The sequence below is a fragment of the Podarcis liolepis genome, assembly GCF_965112155.1.
Source record: "Podarcis liolepis genome assembly, chromosome: 4".
Classification (NCBI taxonomy): domain Eukaryota; kingdom Metazoa; phylum Chordata; class Lepidosauria; order Squamata; family Lacertidae; genus Podarcis; species Podarcis liolepis.
This window is the reverse complement of record NC_139558.1, coordinates 29,071,241-29,088,077: the sequence shown is the minus strand read 5'-3', so window position 1 is coordinate 29,088,077 and position 16,837 is coordinate 29,071,241. Positions and strand designations below refer to the sequence as shown.

The 16,837-nt window shown below is 42.5% G+C and overlaps 1 protein-coding gene across 1 annotated transcript; it reads right to left on the bottom strand.

The window, feature by feature from the left end:
- Positions 1-5,292: 5,292 nt before the first annotated feature.
- On the bottom strand, positions 5,293-15,476 carry CHAMP1 (chromosome alignment maintaining phosphoprotein 1). The gene is made up of 2 exons (XM_083501454.1): positions 15,293-15,476; positions 5,293-9,276 (listed from the first exon to the last, which is right to left on the bottom strand). The coding sequence occupies exon 2, from the start codon at positions 9,248-9,250 to the stop codon at positions 6,068-6,070; it is 3,183 nt and encodes a 1,060-aa protein (XP_083357580.1). The 5' UTR covers positions 9,251-9,276; positions 15,293-15,476; the 3' UTR covers positions 5,293-6,067.
- Positions 15,477-16,837: the final 1,361 nt, after the last annotated feature.

Sequence of the window (16,837 nt, the reverse complement as noted above, 5' to 3'; positions counted from 1 at the left end):
GTGCCTCATTCAAAACGGGTATGCCATGAGGATATACACCCTGAGAATAGCGCAGATCTTCCTCAGTTTCAATTAAATAACAGTTCCATGTAAATTTCATAGTATATGTAAAGGCTGGTTCAGGAATTGTGATAAAGAGTAAGGCAACAGGATTAGAAAGAGAGATTGTATTTTGATTTACACAAGGATTTAGCCAGGTTTTGTTCCCTGGCAACTAAGCTAAGAATATAATCAGTACTGTAAACAGACCAGCACAAATTTCCTGTATGGTATGGCGGGGAATTCGGAATAAACTAAACTAGCTCCAGATCAAAATGTGAATATTCAAATATATTCAGAAATCTGAAGTGCTATTTCAAGGTAAAGTTGTATCCTTCAGTCAGATCCTGTTTCTAGGAAGGAAGAGGGAGCGTAATTAACTGTGTTAACCAACAAGTCTTTACTGATACCTTTTTAGTATGTTCACTACTATAGGTCAGAACTAGCTGCATATCATCATCAATAGTAACTGAAACAGGGTTCCTGTCAATTGCAACTCTGTGTGGTTGCAGCTCCTGTGATAATTCCCAAAACTTGCATGATTCAGGGCCTTGTCCCCAACACAACATAAATGTTAACGTTCTAAAAATGTATTGAGTGATGTTAACAGTAGTGCCTAAGAAGCAAAAGGCTGCTCAAATAGCTCATTGATAAAGTTTTTGCAGGCTTTTAACATAGGCAGGATGGGACGCGGGAGGCGCTGTGGCTTAAACCACAGAGCCTAGGACTTGCTGATCAGAAGGTTGGCGGTTCGAATCCCCGCAACGGGGTGAGCTCCCGTTGCTCGGTCCCTGCTTCTGCCAACCTAGCAGTTTGAAAGCATGTTAAAGTGCAAGTAGATAAATAGGTACCACTCCAGTGGGAAGGTAAACGGCGTTTCTGTGCGCTGCTCTGATTCACCAGAAGTGGCTTAGTCATGCTGGCCACATGACCCGGAAGCTGTACGCCAGCTCCCTTGGCCAATAAAGCGAGATGAGCGCCGCAACCCCAGAGTCAGTCATGACTGGACCTTACCTTTTAACATAGGCAGGCTAGAAAAAGTCTAGATCATCAAAGTTCTTTTTTTGCCATTTTAAAAGGGAACACACTTGAGACATAGTTATGTCTTCTCATCAGTGGAAATGGTAGATGGCTCATAGAGATATATTAAAAAGAGAAACACCTGGCTCAGGAGAGCGCAGCTTTTAAAATAAAAAGTAATGGGGAAGTAGCTTGAATTTTAGAGATTGCCCTGTCAAAACATTTTTTTAAAAAAAACAGGATCTGAGCAAACCCTATAAAGGCCTAGGAAAAGATGCCACTGGCAGAACTGTGAGAATTTTTTTTTTTTTTTGTCTAAGAGTTAACGTGAGAGCATGCTGTTTGCCACGGTTGCCAGGGCTACTTGACACATGCACATTCAATGACTGCAACAAATTGTGGCTTTGTATGTGTCAAGGAGCCATTAGGGATCAAACACCACAGACAGAACTTGCATATCACTTCATACATGATGCTTCTGATATAAATGTGATCAAGTAATACATGCACATGTGTCTTGCATGTACATTATGGTCTGCCTTGCCTTCTGCTAGCAACAATAGATCAACATCTTCCTAGTTTTGTAAAAAAGAAAAAAAAGTTAGGAAGCAGTAGATCAACTCCAGTGCAAGCTAAAGGCTAAATACTGCTGCCACCTAGCAGCTGAACTTAGCCACTGTCCTAAAGGACGACACAAGCAGAGTATCATATCCAAGTTATTTTGTTGGAGGCACAATTAAGTGCTTCTAATTACCTTTAAAGCCCTAAAGGGTTTGGATCCAGAATCAGCTACATCCTTCACCACTACTCTGCTTTGCTGCCCAAGATGTGACGAGGCTCATCTCTATGTCTCACCTATGAAGGAAGATATGCGTCTGTAATAACAATGTCTATGCAGCTCCTCTTCTGCTCAATAGTTCAATATTTATTCCAGCAGGTTTCTGCCTGGCCCAGAAGTTTTTATCTGTTTTTATTCTGCCTACCTCTGTTGCGTAATATTGTTTGATATTGTTTCATGACACTGTGAATTTAATTGTTGACAGCTGCCCTGAGTAATAGATACGCACAAGGGCAGGCTAGAAATTCTGTTAAAAATTTTTAAAAATAACTTTTGTTCTGTCCCTGCATCAACAGTTCATATCGTACAAAATGTTATAGATTCCCGTCATAAAATGTATTGTGGGGTATGGAAAAGATTATTAGACATTATTAGCAAAGCGCCAGTCCAGTTAATGCAAAGGAAATACTAATAAATTAACATATCATGTTTTCACCTAGCAGTGGTTAGGTAGGTCATGGAATACCCAAATTCAATCCACTGAGCTCCCTGAAAGATAGAGCTGGCAAATGTAACCACAAAGTGTCAAAATGTAATCCAATCCATGCACACAGCCTCCAAGTTTTGCTAATAAGTTACATTTTATGAAGTGATGCTCTTCTTTTTGTTTTGTAAGCAGCTGTGTGTGTGTTTAGGGAAAAAAAACTATTATAGCAGGGCATAAATGCCAAAATAATAAATATTTATCTGTACACATTTTCCTGCCATGGAACATCCAACTTCTACATACTATTAATACAATATAATTCACTTACATCTGTTCAAATCATAGTAATGGAAAAATCCAGACCTGAATGTTTTTACTTTTCCCAAGGGCACATGCCCTTACATGCTTCAGAAAAACTAATCTATGATGAAAACAAAATGCAGATTAGGTGCTATTCTTATATAAAGGCTCACATTGACCTTTTGGGGAATTCAAGCTGTGTAAATATGTTGGTACACAGACAATGTTTTCATTTCTCACTTAGCTAAATTACTTTCAGGTTCAATTTAATTCTTCTACATCTTGACTAGAGTATGCTTGGCATGGGCACCTCCAATTATTTTTATAGTTCTACATGCAAGTTTTATGGCAGGAGACAGCCGCAATTTTTTAAGCAAAGCTTCAGATGAAACAACTTATTTTCAAATACAGGTAAACGTTTCACCTACAGCTGCTTCTATTGCACCTCTGAAAACTCAGGTTGCAATTTAAGCAACCAGCTTGTCTCTTCCGCAGAGCAAAAAGCTGTAATGAGAGCTTCAAAGAAATCTCAGGCTGTCCAAATTCTCCTACTATGTACATACAAATCATGGGATCGTGTCCATGCACTGTAAAGATAATCCCCACTTCATGTTGGCACACTTAAAAAAAAAATTATACCAGTAATATTTAACAATGCTTACATTGGGCTGAATTATATTAATGCCTTTGGAACTTTTCTATTTTATTACACCTTGCATGATAAAGCAAGAAGTGTCAACCAGAAGTTACATCAACAACAACAAAAGTTTTAATAAAAATGTAAAAATCTATCCAGTGCCATAATACATAGGTTCTTTAAGAGTTACTATGCTCTGCTTATCCAAGAGGCTGAATCAGCAGAACAGTATCTTTGGACTTCATTTCACTTCTGGTAAAATAAAAGGGTGCACACCATGAAGGATGAGATATGACACCTTCACATCCCAAACGACAAAAGGATAGAGCCTCCAAATTTCAATTGCTATGGGTCATGAACATAAGTAGTACTGTGGACTGGGAAAGACTAAACCAATTTATCTACCAACTGAATGGCACGGCTGCCACTTCCTACACAATTTTGTTGACATCTAAATCCATTTCTCATGTGGAACAAGCAGATCATGTATGATGTAACCACATGTGGTGTTGAATTTGAAACACAAGAGATTTGTATAGATTACCATTTAATTTTCTTTTTTAAAAAATATTATTTACATTGTAAATGCTATCACTTACCTGCATTAGAGAATGCACAGAAATCTGTACTAATTCCAGTAATAAATATCTGAAGTAATAAAAGCTGATGAAACATACCTAATACATACAATTTAACAATTTCAATGCAGAGATTATTTTTATTGTTAGAATAGAAAACAATGCTTAAAACACATTCCCCAAATTATAAAGAACAATAATATAAGACAGCATATATATGTCCAATACATCTGACATTACTCCAGCTATTTCACACACATTAATCTGCACTTCAAATAGAGTGAGAGCAGAAGCACAACTACTTAAAAAATCTAAACAAGCAAATTTACTGAGGTGCAAACACTGATTTTTCCTTGCAATACTTATAAAAATGATCACTACTTATGATTCAAGACAAACTACTATACTATTCCATGCACAATTTAAAACAATTTCAGTTTTATGATGTTTACACTAAATATTGAGCTATTCAATATATTTCAAATAAAAAACTGGATTTGGAGAGTTAACTGAGTGGGCGAATTGCCGCATTTCTGCTATTCCAGCTCCTTATTTTAGTAATTTAGTAAATCATAGTGAAAACCTATGATGTTGGGAGGGTTGGGAAAGTGCGAGCAAGGTATAGCTAGCAGAATCTGGACAATTTAAGAACAGAACAAAACATATTAAAATTAAATTTCAAAGTGTTTGTGATCATGTCTCACAAGGTCTAGTGAAACTAAAATATTGCCCCAGTGAGAATATTGCTGATGGCATGACCAAGGCTTTCAAGTTTCAGAAACACGAGAAATGTGTTTGCAATTGAGACTGAATAAGCATACAGTGGTACCTCGGGTTAAGTACCTAATTCGTTCCGGAGGTCCGTTCTTAACCTGAAACTGTTCTTAACCTGAAGCACCACTTTAGCTAATGGGGCCTCCTGCTGCCATGCGCCGCCAGAGCACGATTTCTGTTCTCATCCTGAAGCAAAGTTCTTAACCCGAGGTACTATTTCTGGGTTGAGTCTGTAACCCAAGGTACCACTGTATATCCATAAACTTGAAGACAGCACCATGCAGTGATGGCTTGCATGTATGAATGGGTCATCCTGAAGCCTCTGTAACATGAAGCGTATGTAACCCGAGGTACCACTGTACTGTATAAGTTTTTTGTGTGTGCTCTAGTTCCGATAAGGACTGAGGGGGATGTTGGTATATGTGAAACTAAAACTAGTAGTCATTCCGTATCTACACAGTATAATGTAAACAATATAGAAGCAGGTCAGAAGCACGAGGTAATGTTAATGTGCAGTGTGTCTCTGGACCTAGATAAGACTGAAAGAGTTGAGTTCGTTCATTTTTTCTCACTGCTCTTTGTCCTGCTGCGAGGGGGAGAACAATCTCCAGATGAAGCATGCTAGCGACTGATGTATGGGTTAATGATGTACAAAACCGGAAATAAACCTTACTGCCTGTACCGTGGGTGTGAAGTGAGTTTATTGCATTGGTGATTGTCTCCACAAAAGGCTTGACAAGGCTGCGCAGAGCGGAGCATGCAGAGGAGCATGCTGGACACCTTGTGAGTTGGAAAAGATGCTCACAAATATTCAACAATCACAGGAGTCATAGGATTCTGCAGCTGTCTCCCTCTTGCAGGCAAAGTCGTCTGTCCTTAGGAGCGCCCTTCCAGCTACAATTGAAAGGACTGCTACTGTTGCAGTGGAGAGGGCAAAAAGGAGCCGTTTGTGGGGGCATGTGGATCAGGAAATCAAAAGCCCACATTCCCTGGACACAAACCCAGGATGTAGGGTGGAGGGATATGTACACCACCTCTGGGCTCTGCTTCTGTCTCTCACCACCTCCAACCTTCCGCTCTGGGTAGCGAAGTACTGTCAGGGCTCAGAATCTGATAATTCTGTTGCCAGAGAATTTGTAATAACCCATTGACTGCTCTGTCCATGACTTAATCTCCATTCTTGTTTTGTTTTAAAAACAGCACTCCATATAATCCAGTACAGGCCTATTACTTTGGTAGTTCGATATTTCTGCAAACTAATGGCTACAATATAGCACAGTTAAGCAAACTAGGGCCCATTCAAATAAATGAGTTAAGTGCACTTAATTTTGCATTTAATTGTGGCCATCATGTTTATTGTGACATGCTGATATAGTTGCATAAAACAGTTCAACCGCATTACTGACCACAAGTTAACATTTTTGGAGATTCTTCAACTTCCAAAATAAATATGATTAAGTCTGTGGTTCAGTAAGTGATTCGATAAGTGATTCGTTCAATGGTTCGGTGCCATCAACTGGCACCTTATTGGCCTCTTCACTCTGAGTAGCTGGCTCAGTTAGGGTATCCATCTGTTTTTTATTGGCCTCTTCATTATGACGACTTTGGCAATGGGTTAGATGCTTCTTAAAGCCTCTAGGAAAGTTTGATTCAAAACTGCAACGTGGACATTTAAGCAAACTCTGACCATGAGCAGCAACATGGTTTTTAAGGTGAGATTCCAAGAGAAATGCCTTTCCACATATGTCACACTTGTACGGACTATGAACATTATGCTTGTTAACCAAATGATGCAAAACAGCACCTTTTTTCATAGCCCGGCAGCAACAAATTTTGCAATAATATTTGCCTTTGCCACGCTTCATATATTTTGCTATTTCTTCTTCCGAGATAAAAGCTTCCTTTTCTTCAGTAAACTGCAGCACACACTGAGGCTGAGTGGGACTAGCTAAATCAATTTTAGTGTCTTTATTGAGTTCAGAAGTTTCTGGATCAAACTGTTCTTGATCACTGTTTGATTCCTGCTCCTTAACGTCAGAGGTATCCATTTCATTATTTCCACTCCCACTGTTATTTAGGTCTATATTTGCAGTTTCCTGATTTTCCTTCTTCGGTTTCTTCTTTGGACAAGAAAATAATACTTCTTTTGTAGCTTCCTTGGCTTGTATAAGCTGCTCCTTTGGAGCTAACAGACTACTGAATGGATTCTCACCTTCTGGCTGCTCAGTGAAGAAATCTTTACCAGATTCGGAATGTACCTGCAAGTCTGAAAAAATGGGTGCAGCAGACTGACCGAAGTCAGAGACAGCAGTTTTGTGAACTTCTCTGCCTGCTGTTTCCAGTGGTCTGTGGACATCAGAACCAAAGTTCTGCTTTGGATCAGAAGACATAGGAGTAGGTTTCTGGAGCTCAAGTGAAAGAGAACCTTTTGAAGGCTCAGCAAAGAAACCTTGCCGTTGTTTCTCAGGGGAACCAGGAAGTGCCTTCTGTGGGTCAGTGAAGCTTGCATGTTTCTGAATTTCAGGAGAAACCGAAGACGCCTTCAGCACTTCATGAGTAAGAACAGGTGGTTTCTGAGGTTCTCCAAAGAGAACATGCTCTGCAACTTCAGGAGAAACTGCAACATGTTTCTGGGGCTCTGGGAAGAAGGCATGCTTTTGGGCCTCAGGTGAAACAGGAGGTGGTCTGTGAGGTTCAGAAAACAGGGCATGTTTTTGGACTTCAGGAAAAGACATGTGAGTTTCATGGAAGAATGGACGTTTTTGTACATCAGCAGAAGTAGGAGGAGGAACAGATTTCTTAGACTCTGGAAAAAGTGCCCGTTTTCGGGGTTCGGAAAACAAAGCACGTTTTTGGAACTCAGAAGAAACAAAAGGAGCAGGCTTCTGAGTCTCTGAAAAGAAAGGAGACTTCCGAGAGTCAGAAGGGAATTTCCAAGGGTCAGGAGACACAGGAGCTGGCTTACGTTGCTCAGGAAAGAATGAAGGTTTCCAAAGATCAGGTGACATCGGGGGACCAGACTTTCTAAGCTCTGTTGGCATGGGATGTGCAGAGGGTGGTACTGCTGGTGATGATCTCCATGTGTCAGGAGACAAGACAGGTTTCCAGCCTTCAGGATAAACAGAAGAAATGGGTTTCCAGGGCTCTGAGGAAACAAGACTAGATTTCTGAGACTCAGGCAAGGAGGTAGATTTCCAAGGCTCTGGCACAAACTTCTGAGGCTCTGGGGACATCATAGAACCTGGTCTTCGAGGTTCTGAGGCAGGCCTCCTAGACTCCACTGACATAGATGTGGGAGGTTTGGGGGACCAAGGTGACACAGTAATAGAAGACTTCTGTTGTTCGTGGGAAATATTAGGAGCAGGCCTCCAGGGTTCTGGAGCAATACTAGGAGCAGACCTCCAGTGATCTGGTATTGGTGGTTCAGGTTTTCTTAGTTCAGGGGAAAGTGCTGAAGCAGGCCTCCGCATCGGAGGAATATGCCTGCGAGTTTCTGAGGATATAGCCGATGTAGATTTCTTTAGCTCAGGAGACACAGCTGGAGAGTGCCTGCGGGGCTCAGGAGACACTGCTGGAGAGTGCCTGCGAGGTTCAGGAGACACAGCCGGAGAGTGCTTGCGAGGCTCAGGAGACACAGCTGGAGAGTGCCTGCGAGGTTCAGGAGACACAGCTGGAGAATGCTTGCGAGGCTCGGGAGACACAGCCGGAGCAAATTTCTGTGGTTCAGATGCAGCTACAGGTGGAGATGCAGGCACAGCAGACTTCTGAGGTTCTGGGGATACAGGTTGTAGCGGTTTTTGTGGTTCTAGAGAAACAAGTGGTGCAGGCTTCTCTGACTCTGAGATAGATACATGCAGTTCTGGATGTACATTAGAGAAGGGTTTTTGTGGCTCAACATATGTGACTGTGCCAGGTTTCTGTGGCTCAGGGGAGATAGCAGATACAGGTTTTGATACATCTGAGGACTCCACTGGAGTGGGTTTCAGGGGCTCTGGAGCCACAAAAGGGACTGCTTTCGATGGCTCTGATGACACCACTGGAATAGGTTTTGGGAGCTCTGATGATGCAACAGAGATGAGTTTCTGTGGCTCTGCGCATGCAACTGGAACAACCTTTGGTTGCTCCATGGATACAACTGAGATGGACTTTGGTATCTTGGAAGGTAACCCAACGTCAGGCTTGAGGGCTTCAGAGGGAGCCAGCTTCTGAGATTCGGGAGAAACAGTGGGTTTCAGTGACTCAGGAGGCGGAGAAGACTTCTGAGGTTCCACAAACAGAGGTTTCTTTACAGTTTCTGCGCCTGTTGCTAACAAATCTTTTTGCTCTTCTTTCCATTTGTCAGGCATTGCATGATGTGCTGTGATGTGATAATAAACATTGCAATACATTTTGCTGGTAAAAAAACATTTGTGGCAGTGGAACAACTTCGCACTTTTCTGGTAAAAAATAAGTTTCCCCAGTCCTGCAGTATCCATTTCATCACAAAACTCAGGGTGGATAGTACCCATATGAATCTGTATGTTTTCATAGTCAGACCCTCTGAAACTGCAGTGATCACATTCCAAGCGCTCTGTTGTTTTACGCAGGATCTTCAACATGTCCATTTTTCTATTGTCAACTTGCATAACACTACACATGTTTCAGACTGTAAGCTCCAGTATTCCTAAAATAAAAGTTAAAAAGTTAGCACATAACATACAGAAAAGTTTGTTCTTATTAAAGTAAAATTAACTAAACGAACACTCAGCTGAATAATTATATCTCCTAAGAAAAATCAAATCATCTAATCTTGTTAAGCTGTATATCACAATCTTCCACTTCGGAGGGAAATCACCCTATGTACAAATACTTCTGAATATAAATCTCTTCATTGTTTACAAAATCATCAGCAGTTGCTGAGGGCAATTTAATCTGTTTACCAATTCCAGATGGTTCTTCTGTTGCAGAAAGCCTAACAAAACACACAATCTGCAGAGAATATCCTGCTAGTTCCAGACCCTTTTATTTAAATCCTACAGGCAAATTCCAATCGAATGGAGCTAGCAAATATATGGGTTGTGAATCTGGCTTGAAGTGAGCTGATCTTCCTGATTTCACTATTACCGTATTTTTCGCTCTATAACACGCAGATTTTTGCTCCTAAAAAGGAAGGGGAAATGTCTGTGCGTGTTATGGAGCGAATGTGTGCTTCCTGGAGCCGAAAAATGAGGCAAAAATCAAACCGCGCTTCAGGGAGAAGGGAGCTCCGTGAGAGAGGAAGCGGCAGTTTTCCTGCATTCTGCCTCAGGGTCTTACTGCCCACCCTGCTCTGTTTCGTTACTGTGTTTGCTCAAACGGAACAAAGAGCAGGGAAAGCCCCTCCCCTCCAGGCAAGTAGAGAGGAAAGCAGAGCGTCCAAACAAAGAGCAGGGAAAGCCCCTCCCCTCCAGGCAAGTAGAGAGGAGAGCAGAGCGTCCAAACAAAGAGCAGGGAAAGCCCCTCCCCTCCAGGCAAGTAGAGAGGAGAGCAGAGCGTCCCTCGTTCTATCCTCTCCCTGCTCCGGAGGGAACAATGTATGTGAAGGGAAGAGAGATTACAGGTTCGGCTTAAAATTCTGATTTGACTTCCTGCTTTTTGTTTTTGGAGACACACAGCATTCAAATATGCTTTCTTCCATTTAAAAGGATGAAATCCTTAAACAGTGTTTTGCCTGTAAATTCATGCGATCTGGAAGATTACAGTGTCTGTACCTCTTAAGGGATGGCAAAGCTTAGGTTTCGCTGCTAAATAGTTCTTAATGCAGTTAAAATGCTTTCTTCTGTCATGCTGGTGGGAGGGAGAGGGAGAGGGAGAGAGAGAGCGCACGCTGGCTGGCTTGGGTGGGTGGGTGGGGGGAAACTTTTGCCTTCCTTTCCTCACGTTATAGCCCTCTCCTGCATTCTTAGCCTTCTGTGTTTTTCCTTCCCTCCCCACTTAAAATGTGGTTACAAAGCATGGATCCACATGGATCCTCAGGATCTTTGCATTGGGTCACCCCAAATTCACCATCAGAGCACACAGCATGTCCATGGCTACAGCCTGCCCCCCCAAAATCACACACCCATTGTTGCCTGGGGCTGCAATGGTGCAAAAACGTGGTTACAAAGCATGGATCCACATGGATCCTCAGGATCTTTGCATTGGGTCAGCCAAAATTCACCATCAGAGCACATAGCATGTCCATGGCTACAGCCTGTCCCCCCCCCAAAAAAAAAATCACGCACCCACTGTTGCCTGGGGCTGCAATGGTGCAAAAACGTGGTTACAAAGCATGGATCCACAGGGATTCTCAGGATTTTTGCATTGGGTCACCCCAAATTCACCATCAGATCACATGTCTGTGGCCACAGCATGAAGCACAAAAATGATACGTCCACTGTTTCATTCAGAATATTTTTTCCCTTGTTTTCCTCCTCTAAAAACGATGTGCGTGTTATGGTCAGGTGCGTGTTATAGAGCGAAAAATACGGTAAATTATGCTGTATTCTTCCTCATTCTGTATACCAACTAAACCAGTCAAAACCCAGAAGGGCCATTACATAGTAATGTAGACAACAGTTGTAAGGTACGGAAAAATAAATTTTATTATGAATATTTTGCTATGTGCCAGTAACATTCACTCTTAAAAGGGTTAAACTTATAGCTCTTTGCAGGTGTTACTATCTCCCATGTACAGAAACACGGAAGCAAGGAAATGAGCCATGCAGATAAGTCCCACTCCCAATGCCACACACTCCATCCAGTGCTTCCACCAAAACATATGCATATAGCATAGACAGCTGGAGTGGAGGGGTCTTAGTCACAGCTAGAGCAAGTCAAACCATAAGCCCAGGTTCAGATGCAATGCTATGTCAAAGAATGACTTTGTTCCGGAGGTAGCATGAAAGCAGGAGGCCTGGAAAGGAGCACAGTGACTACAATCTTCCCCCTAAGGTAAAGGTAAAGGTACCCCTGCCCGTACGGGCCAGTCTTGACAGACTCTAGGGTTGTGCGCTCATCTCACTCTAGAGGCCGGCAGCCAGCGCTGTCCGCAGACACTTTCGGGTCACGTGGCCAGCGTGACGAAGCTGCTCTGGCGAACCGGCACCAGAGCATCACACGGAAACGCCGTTTACCTTCCCGCTATAAAGCGGTACCTATTTATCTACTTGCACTTAAGGGTGCTTTCGAACTGCTAGGTGGGCAGGAGCTGGGACCAAACGACGGGAGCTCACCCCACCGCAGGGATTCGAACCGCCGACCATGCGATCGGCAAGTCCTAGGCACTGAGGTTTTACCCACAGCGCCACCCGCGTCCCTAATCTTCCCCCTAGGAACCTGCATATTTTTTCATTCATGCTAAGCCATGGGGTCACGGTAACCTTCATTCACTATTTCATCAAAAATAAAAACTAACCAGAACTTTTTATTTCCATGTTCACTGCTACATGGGACACCCCAGGATGCAACCTTAATGCCATTTCTCAAGGTACCATATACTACTCAGAGTATTTAGAATATTAAAATATTTGACATTGAAACTATTAGCAGTGTAGAAGCACACTGACTCCATAGCTTCCAGGAAGCTAGTACTGCATAGTGTAGCAGGAAAATAATCTGTGAAACAGAAGCCTCCGGTCAAAATCTCAAATAAGCCCAAACTCACTGGATATTTTTTAATTTCTTGGCCCACCATCTGCAAATGGGGATACGTGAGAACATAAGAGGCACCCACTGGATCAGGCCAATGACACATCCAGTCCAGCATCCTGTTCTCAAAGTGGCCACCCAGGTGCCTGTTGGAAGCCCCAAAGCAGGACCCAAGCACCTTCTGCCAATTCCAGCAATGGGTATTCAGAAGCATTATTGCCTCTGGCTATGGAAGCAGAGCACAGCCATCAGGGCTAGTAGCCATTGATCCTCCGGCCATTAAAGCGAGATGAGAGCCGCAACCCCAGAGTCGGTCACGACTACACCTAATGGTCAGGGGTCCCTTTACCCTTTACCTTTAGGAGCTCCATGTGTCCATGTCATTTTGGATAAATCAGCTTAAAAGTACATGATTATATTTTAACTATTTGCATTCACGTATCCCCATTTGCAGATGGTGGGCCAAGAAATAAAAAAAATCCAGTGAGTTTGGGCTTATTTGAGATTTTGACTGGAGGCTTCTGTTTCACAGATTATTTTCCTCTGGCTGTGGAAGCAGAGCACAGCCATCATGGCTAGTAGCCATTGATCCTTGTTTAAAGCCATAGTACTGGCTTGCCTCACAGGATTGTTAAGGACTACTGAGAGAACGCATCTGAAGCACACTGAACACTAAGGAAAAATGATGCATAAATACAAACTCTTAAATATTTAAATATAAAATACTGTTTTCTTGATGACAGATAGGTGTGAAGCCGTGATTGAGTTATCTTAAGACTGGCAGGTGCATACACTGCAAACATATTTATTAGTGAGGACCACAGTTCACAATATATCTCTTCTCCTGCAGATATTGTACACATCACTCCTCACCTACAGATATGACCCTTAAGAAATTGAGACTTGCTTTAGAAAGAAGTGCAAAGTATATCACGCTTGGGTGACCTCTGGAAGTTATTCTACTGGTAGTTATTTTTACCAGTGCCTTGGTTTATTTTTAATTACAGAATTTTATTTCAATTGTTTTTATGACTGTTACTAGCCACTTCAACCATCTGGAGAGGCAGCATGTAAAATGTTAAACAAGTCAAATACTACAAGGTGCTAGACTGCATTTTCTATCCCACGAGCTTTATTATTACATTATTGAAGTTAATAATAATGTTTTGATGTTGGGCTTTAAAGTATCTTTATGTCTCAGCACAGGTTGGTCTCTTGAAATGAGCTTCCACAGCTGAGAATAGAACATCCAAATAAAAAGACACCATACTGAAAGATCTAGTTTCACAGAGTTGGGTTCTAATAAACATAATGTCACTCAAAACCAAGAATCTTTATAAAATGTATATTAGGGATTCTGACCCTATAATTTTATATTAGAAACATGTCTTAGGAAAAATTAAAGGTTAAGTCTCAGAATCAGTGCAAGTCTCAGAATCATAAAGTGAAATGATTGTACTATTTGCTTTTAATAAACAATAGTATTTAAATGTTTTTAAATATTTATTTTTATTATGTATTTTGGGTTTTTATATTGTGATTTTATGTTGTAGCTGCCCTGAGACCTGTGGGTATAGGGTGGTATACAAATTTAATTAATAATAATAATATGAAATACTAACATTAATATAATGTTCCTCCTGTGGCACAATGAGTCAGTGCATTTGGCTGTTAACCAGAAGGTTGGTGGTTCGTGCCCACCAAGGGACAGCTGTGGGCAGGATTGATGCAGGGGGCTGGACTAGATGACTCTTGGGGTACCTCCCAACTCTACAATTCCATGATCTGTGTCTGTTTGCCCATAGCAGTACTAGTACTTCATGATACATCAGGAAAGTAAAAATGGTTTGGGAAGTTACGGTTAAAAACAAAGCACATGTAACAACTAAACATAAGATTTTGTACTAACCGACTGGGATGAAATCTTCCCTCATCTAAGAACACCACATATTTACTATAAGAATCAGGGCACCACACTAGGAATATTTAATAGGATTAGATGAATGCAAAGTTCTTAACCTGAAGCACTATTTCTGGGTTAGCGGAGTCTGTAACCTGAAGTGTCTGTAACCTGAAGCGTCTGTAACCCGAGGTACCACTGTATAATATGCTTTCCATGAGACTATTTAAGCAATGGTATTTCCACCAACATTATAAAACTTGTCTTGAAATGTGCATCCCACTGCTGCAGTTAGGCAGGAAAAAATCCAAGTCGATGTTGACCTTACACCAAGGATGGGGTGGGTACCTGTGGCTCTCCTGATGCAGGTGGTCCCCAACACTCAATGGGACCCGATAACCCCCAGGCAGCAATTACAGTGGTACCTTGGGTTACAGATGCTTCAGGTTACAGTCTCCGCTAACCCAGAAATAGTACCTCAGGTTAAGAACTTTGCTTCAGGATGAGAACTGGAATTGTGCTCCGGCGGCGCAGTGGCAGCAGGAGGCCCCATTAGCTAAAGTGGTGCTTCAGGTTAAGAACAGTTTCAGGTTAAGAACGGACCTCCGGAACGAATTAAGTATTTAACCCGAGGTACCACTGTACTCCTAATCCTAAATAACTGAGCCTCGTAGTCCAGCCTTCTGGAAACAGCAACGACCTGCTACTGTGCATAAACCTTGAGAGCTTAGGGCCGACGGCAAGCACAGTTGAACACGGGGGGAAAAACAGAAACGGTTTGATCGTGTGCACGCACAAGTCTGCCAGCAACAAGCGGTTTGCAGTGAGGGGGAGGTATCAGTGCGCGAGGGAGAGAGGAGACATACAAGAGCTGTGCGCGCGCAGAGAACGGGGGGAAGGGAACCGAGCGCGCGCAAAACGCTATGCGAACGGAAAGGGGGAGGGGACAAAAGGCTACTGTGGTGCGTTTTAAAAAAAAAAAAGGGCGGGGAGGCGAGCCGAGCTTTTCACACATGAGGTGGAAAAGACGTCCCTGTCCGTTACTCTATTAAACTGGGCGGTAGAGGTGAAGGAGGAGGAGAAGGAGAAGGAGGAGGAATGGGGGGGGCTGAAGAAACGGCGAAGTACCTACCCGGGAGAAAACAACGGCGACGGAGAGAGAGGCGCTACAATGGCGGCTGCTCTCACAAGCCAGAGAGATGCCGGAGACTGTGGCGCTCGCGGGGGCGGGGGGAGGCGGCGGCTGAAGGCGCCAGGCGACTGTACTGAGGCGGAGCGGTGGGTAGGCCGCGCGGCCACACAGGCGCCCTCTCATTGGCTCGCGCCGTCCAGCGGCTGCCCAACTGCTGCTTGAGTTCGCCCCGCCCCCCGCTGTAGAATTCGGCGCAGGCGCGTGGCGGCGAGTAACGTAGTCGGAATGACGCTGTCGGGGAGGGAAGAGGCTGCCGGAGGCGCCATGATGCCTCAATCTTCCCGCGTTTCCCGTGAGGAGGAGATGGGAGTTGGGACTCCTCCGTCGTGGTGTTTACCTGACCAGAGATTGTATGCTGCTTAGTTCTCGTGACTTGTAGTCATCCTACAAGTTGGGGGCTCACGTGATTGGAATTAATTTATATTATAATATAATTGTAATCTTAATTAATAATTATATTAATTAATTATATTATAATATAATGTTTTTTCCTGGCATTTGTGTGTTGGTTTGTATGAATAATGATAGAAAAGCAGAAGTTTGGCTCCTGGTTCTCTGATGTGCTATTTTTCAGTTTCCGACCGAATGCAGGCGAGAATTAGACATAAATTGTATGGCAGCCTCTCAATATGTCACAACCGAAGGGAAGGTTACCTGCATTCACCAGCCTGGATTGCGAAAGCATTTGTTGCATTTTGCGGAGGATTCTGAGGGAATGGGCATACCTTTACATCCTTTCATTTGTATGCCGCCTTAAAACCATGCTCAAGGATGCTTACAACATTTTTTTAAATTACTTGATTGATTGAATCTTTATACAGCCCTATACCCGGGGGTCTCAGAGCAGTTCACAAAATAAAATCAAGATATAAAACCACAGAATACATAATAAAAATAAAAACAACAACCCAATAGTCCCCCTAAAAAACACATTTTAAACGTAACCAAGGTTGTAATAAACACTAAATAAAACACCAAAAAGTACACAATCAAATTGAACGATTTCCACGTAAGTCATAAACAGATCTAAAACAAAGATACAAAAAATAACGGGAACAAACTCCGCCCCAACAAAATCCCCTAAACTATATCTCAGCCCAAGAGTGTTCAGCAGCCTCCGCTTTTGTAGCTGAAGTCAGTCTGGGCCTTGCCATTTGAACTTCGTATATAAATAGCACATACATGTGTGTTACATTTCATTTGTTGCGGGAGGGAAGGCTCCACAGCTTTTCTCCATAATGAATACGGTATATTATAAATATATATATATATATATACACACTAGCAGGCTTGTACCCAGCATTGCTTTGGAACTCTTAAGAAACCGAAAAATCTGTGAAGTTTTGAAAGGTTCAGTCTTGATTCAAAATGGTGCCCAATTGTATCCAAACATAACACAGATTAAAACCTTGATCTCAGGAACCACCACACTAAATTTGGTTAAAATTAGTGCGATTTTGAAAGGCTCAGTCTGCCATCTTGATT

Coding starts and splice junctions, on each gene's coding strand:
- CHAMP1 (XM_083501454.1), bottom strand. CDS start 9,250: ATGTGTAGTGTTATGCAAGTTGACAATAGAAAAATGGACATGTTGAAG.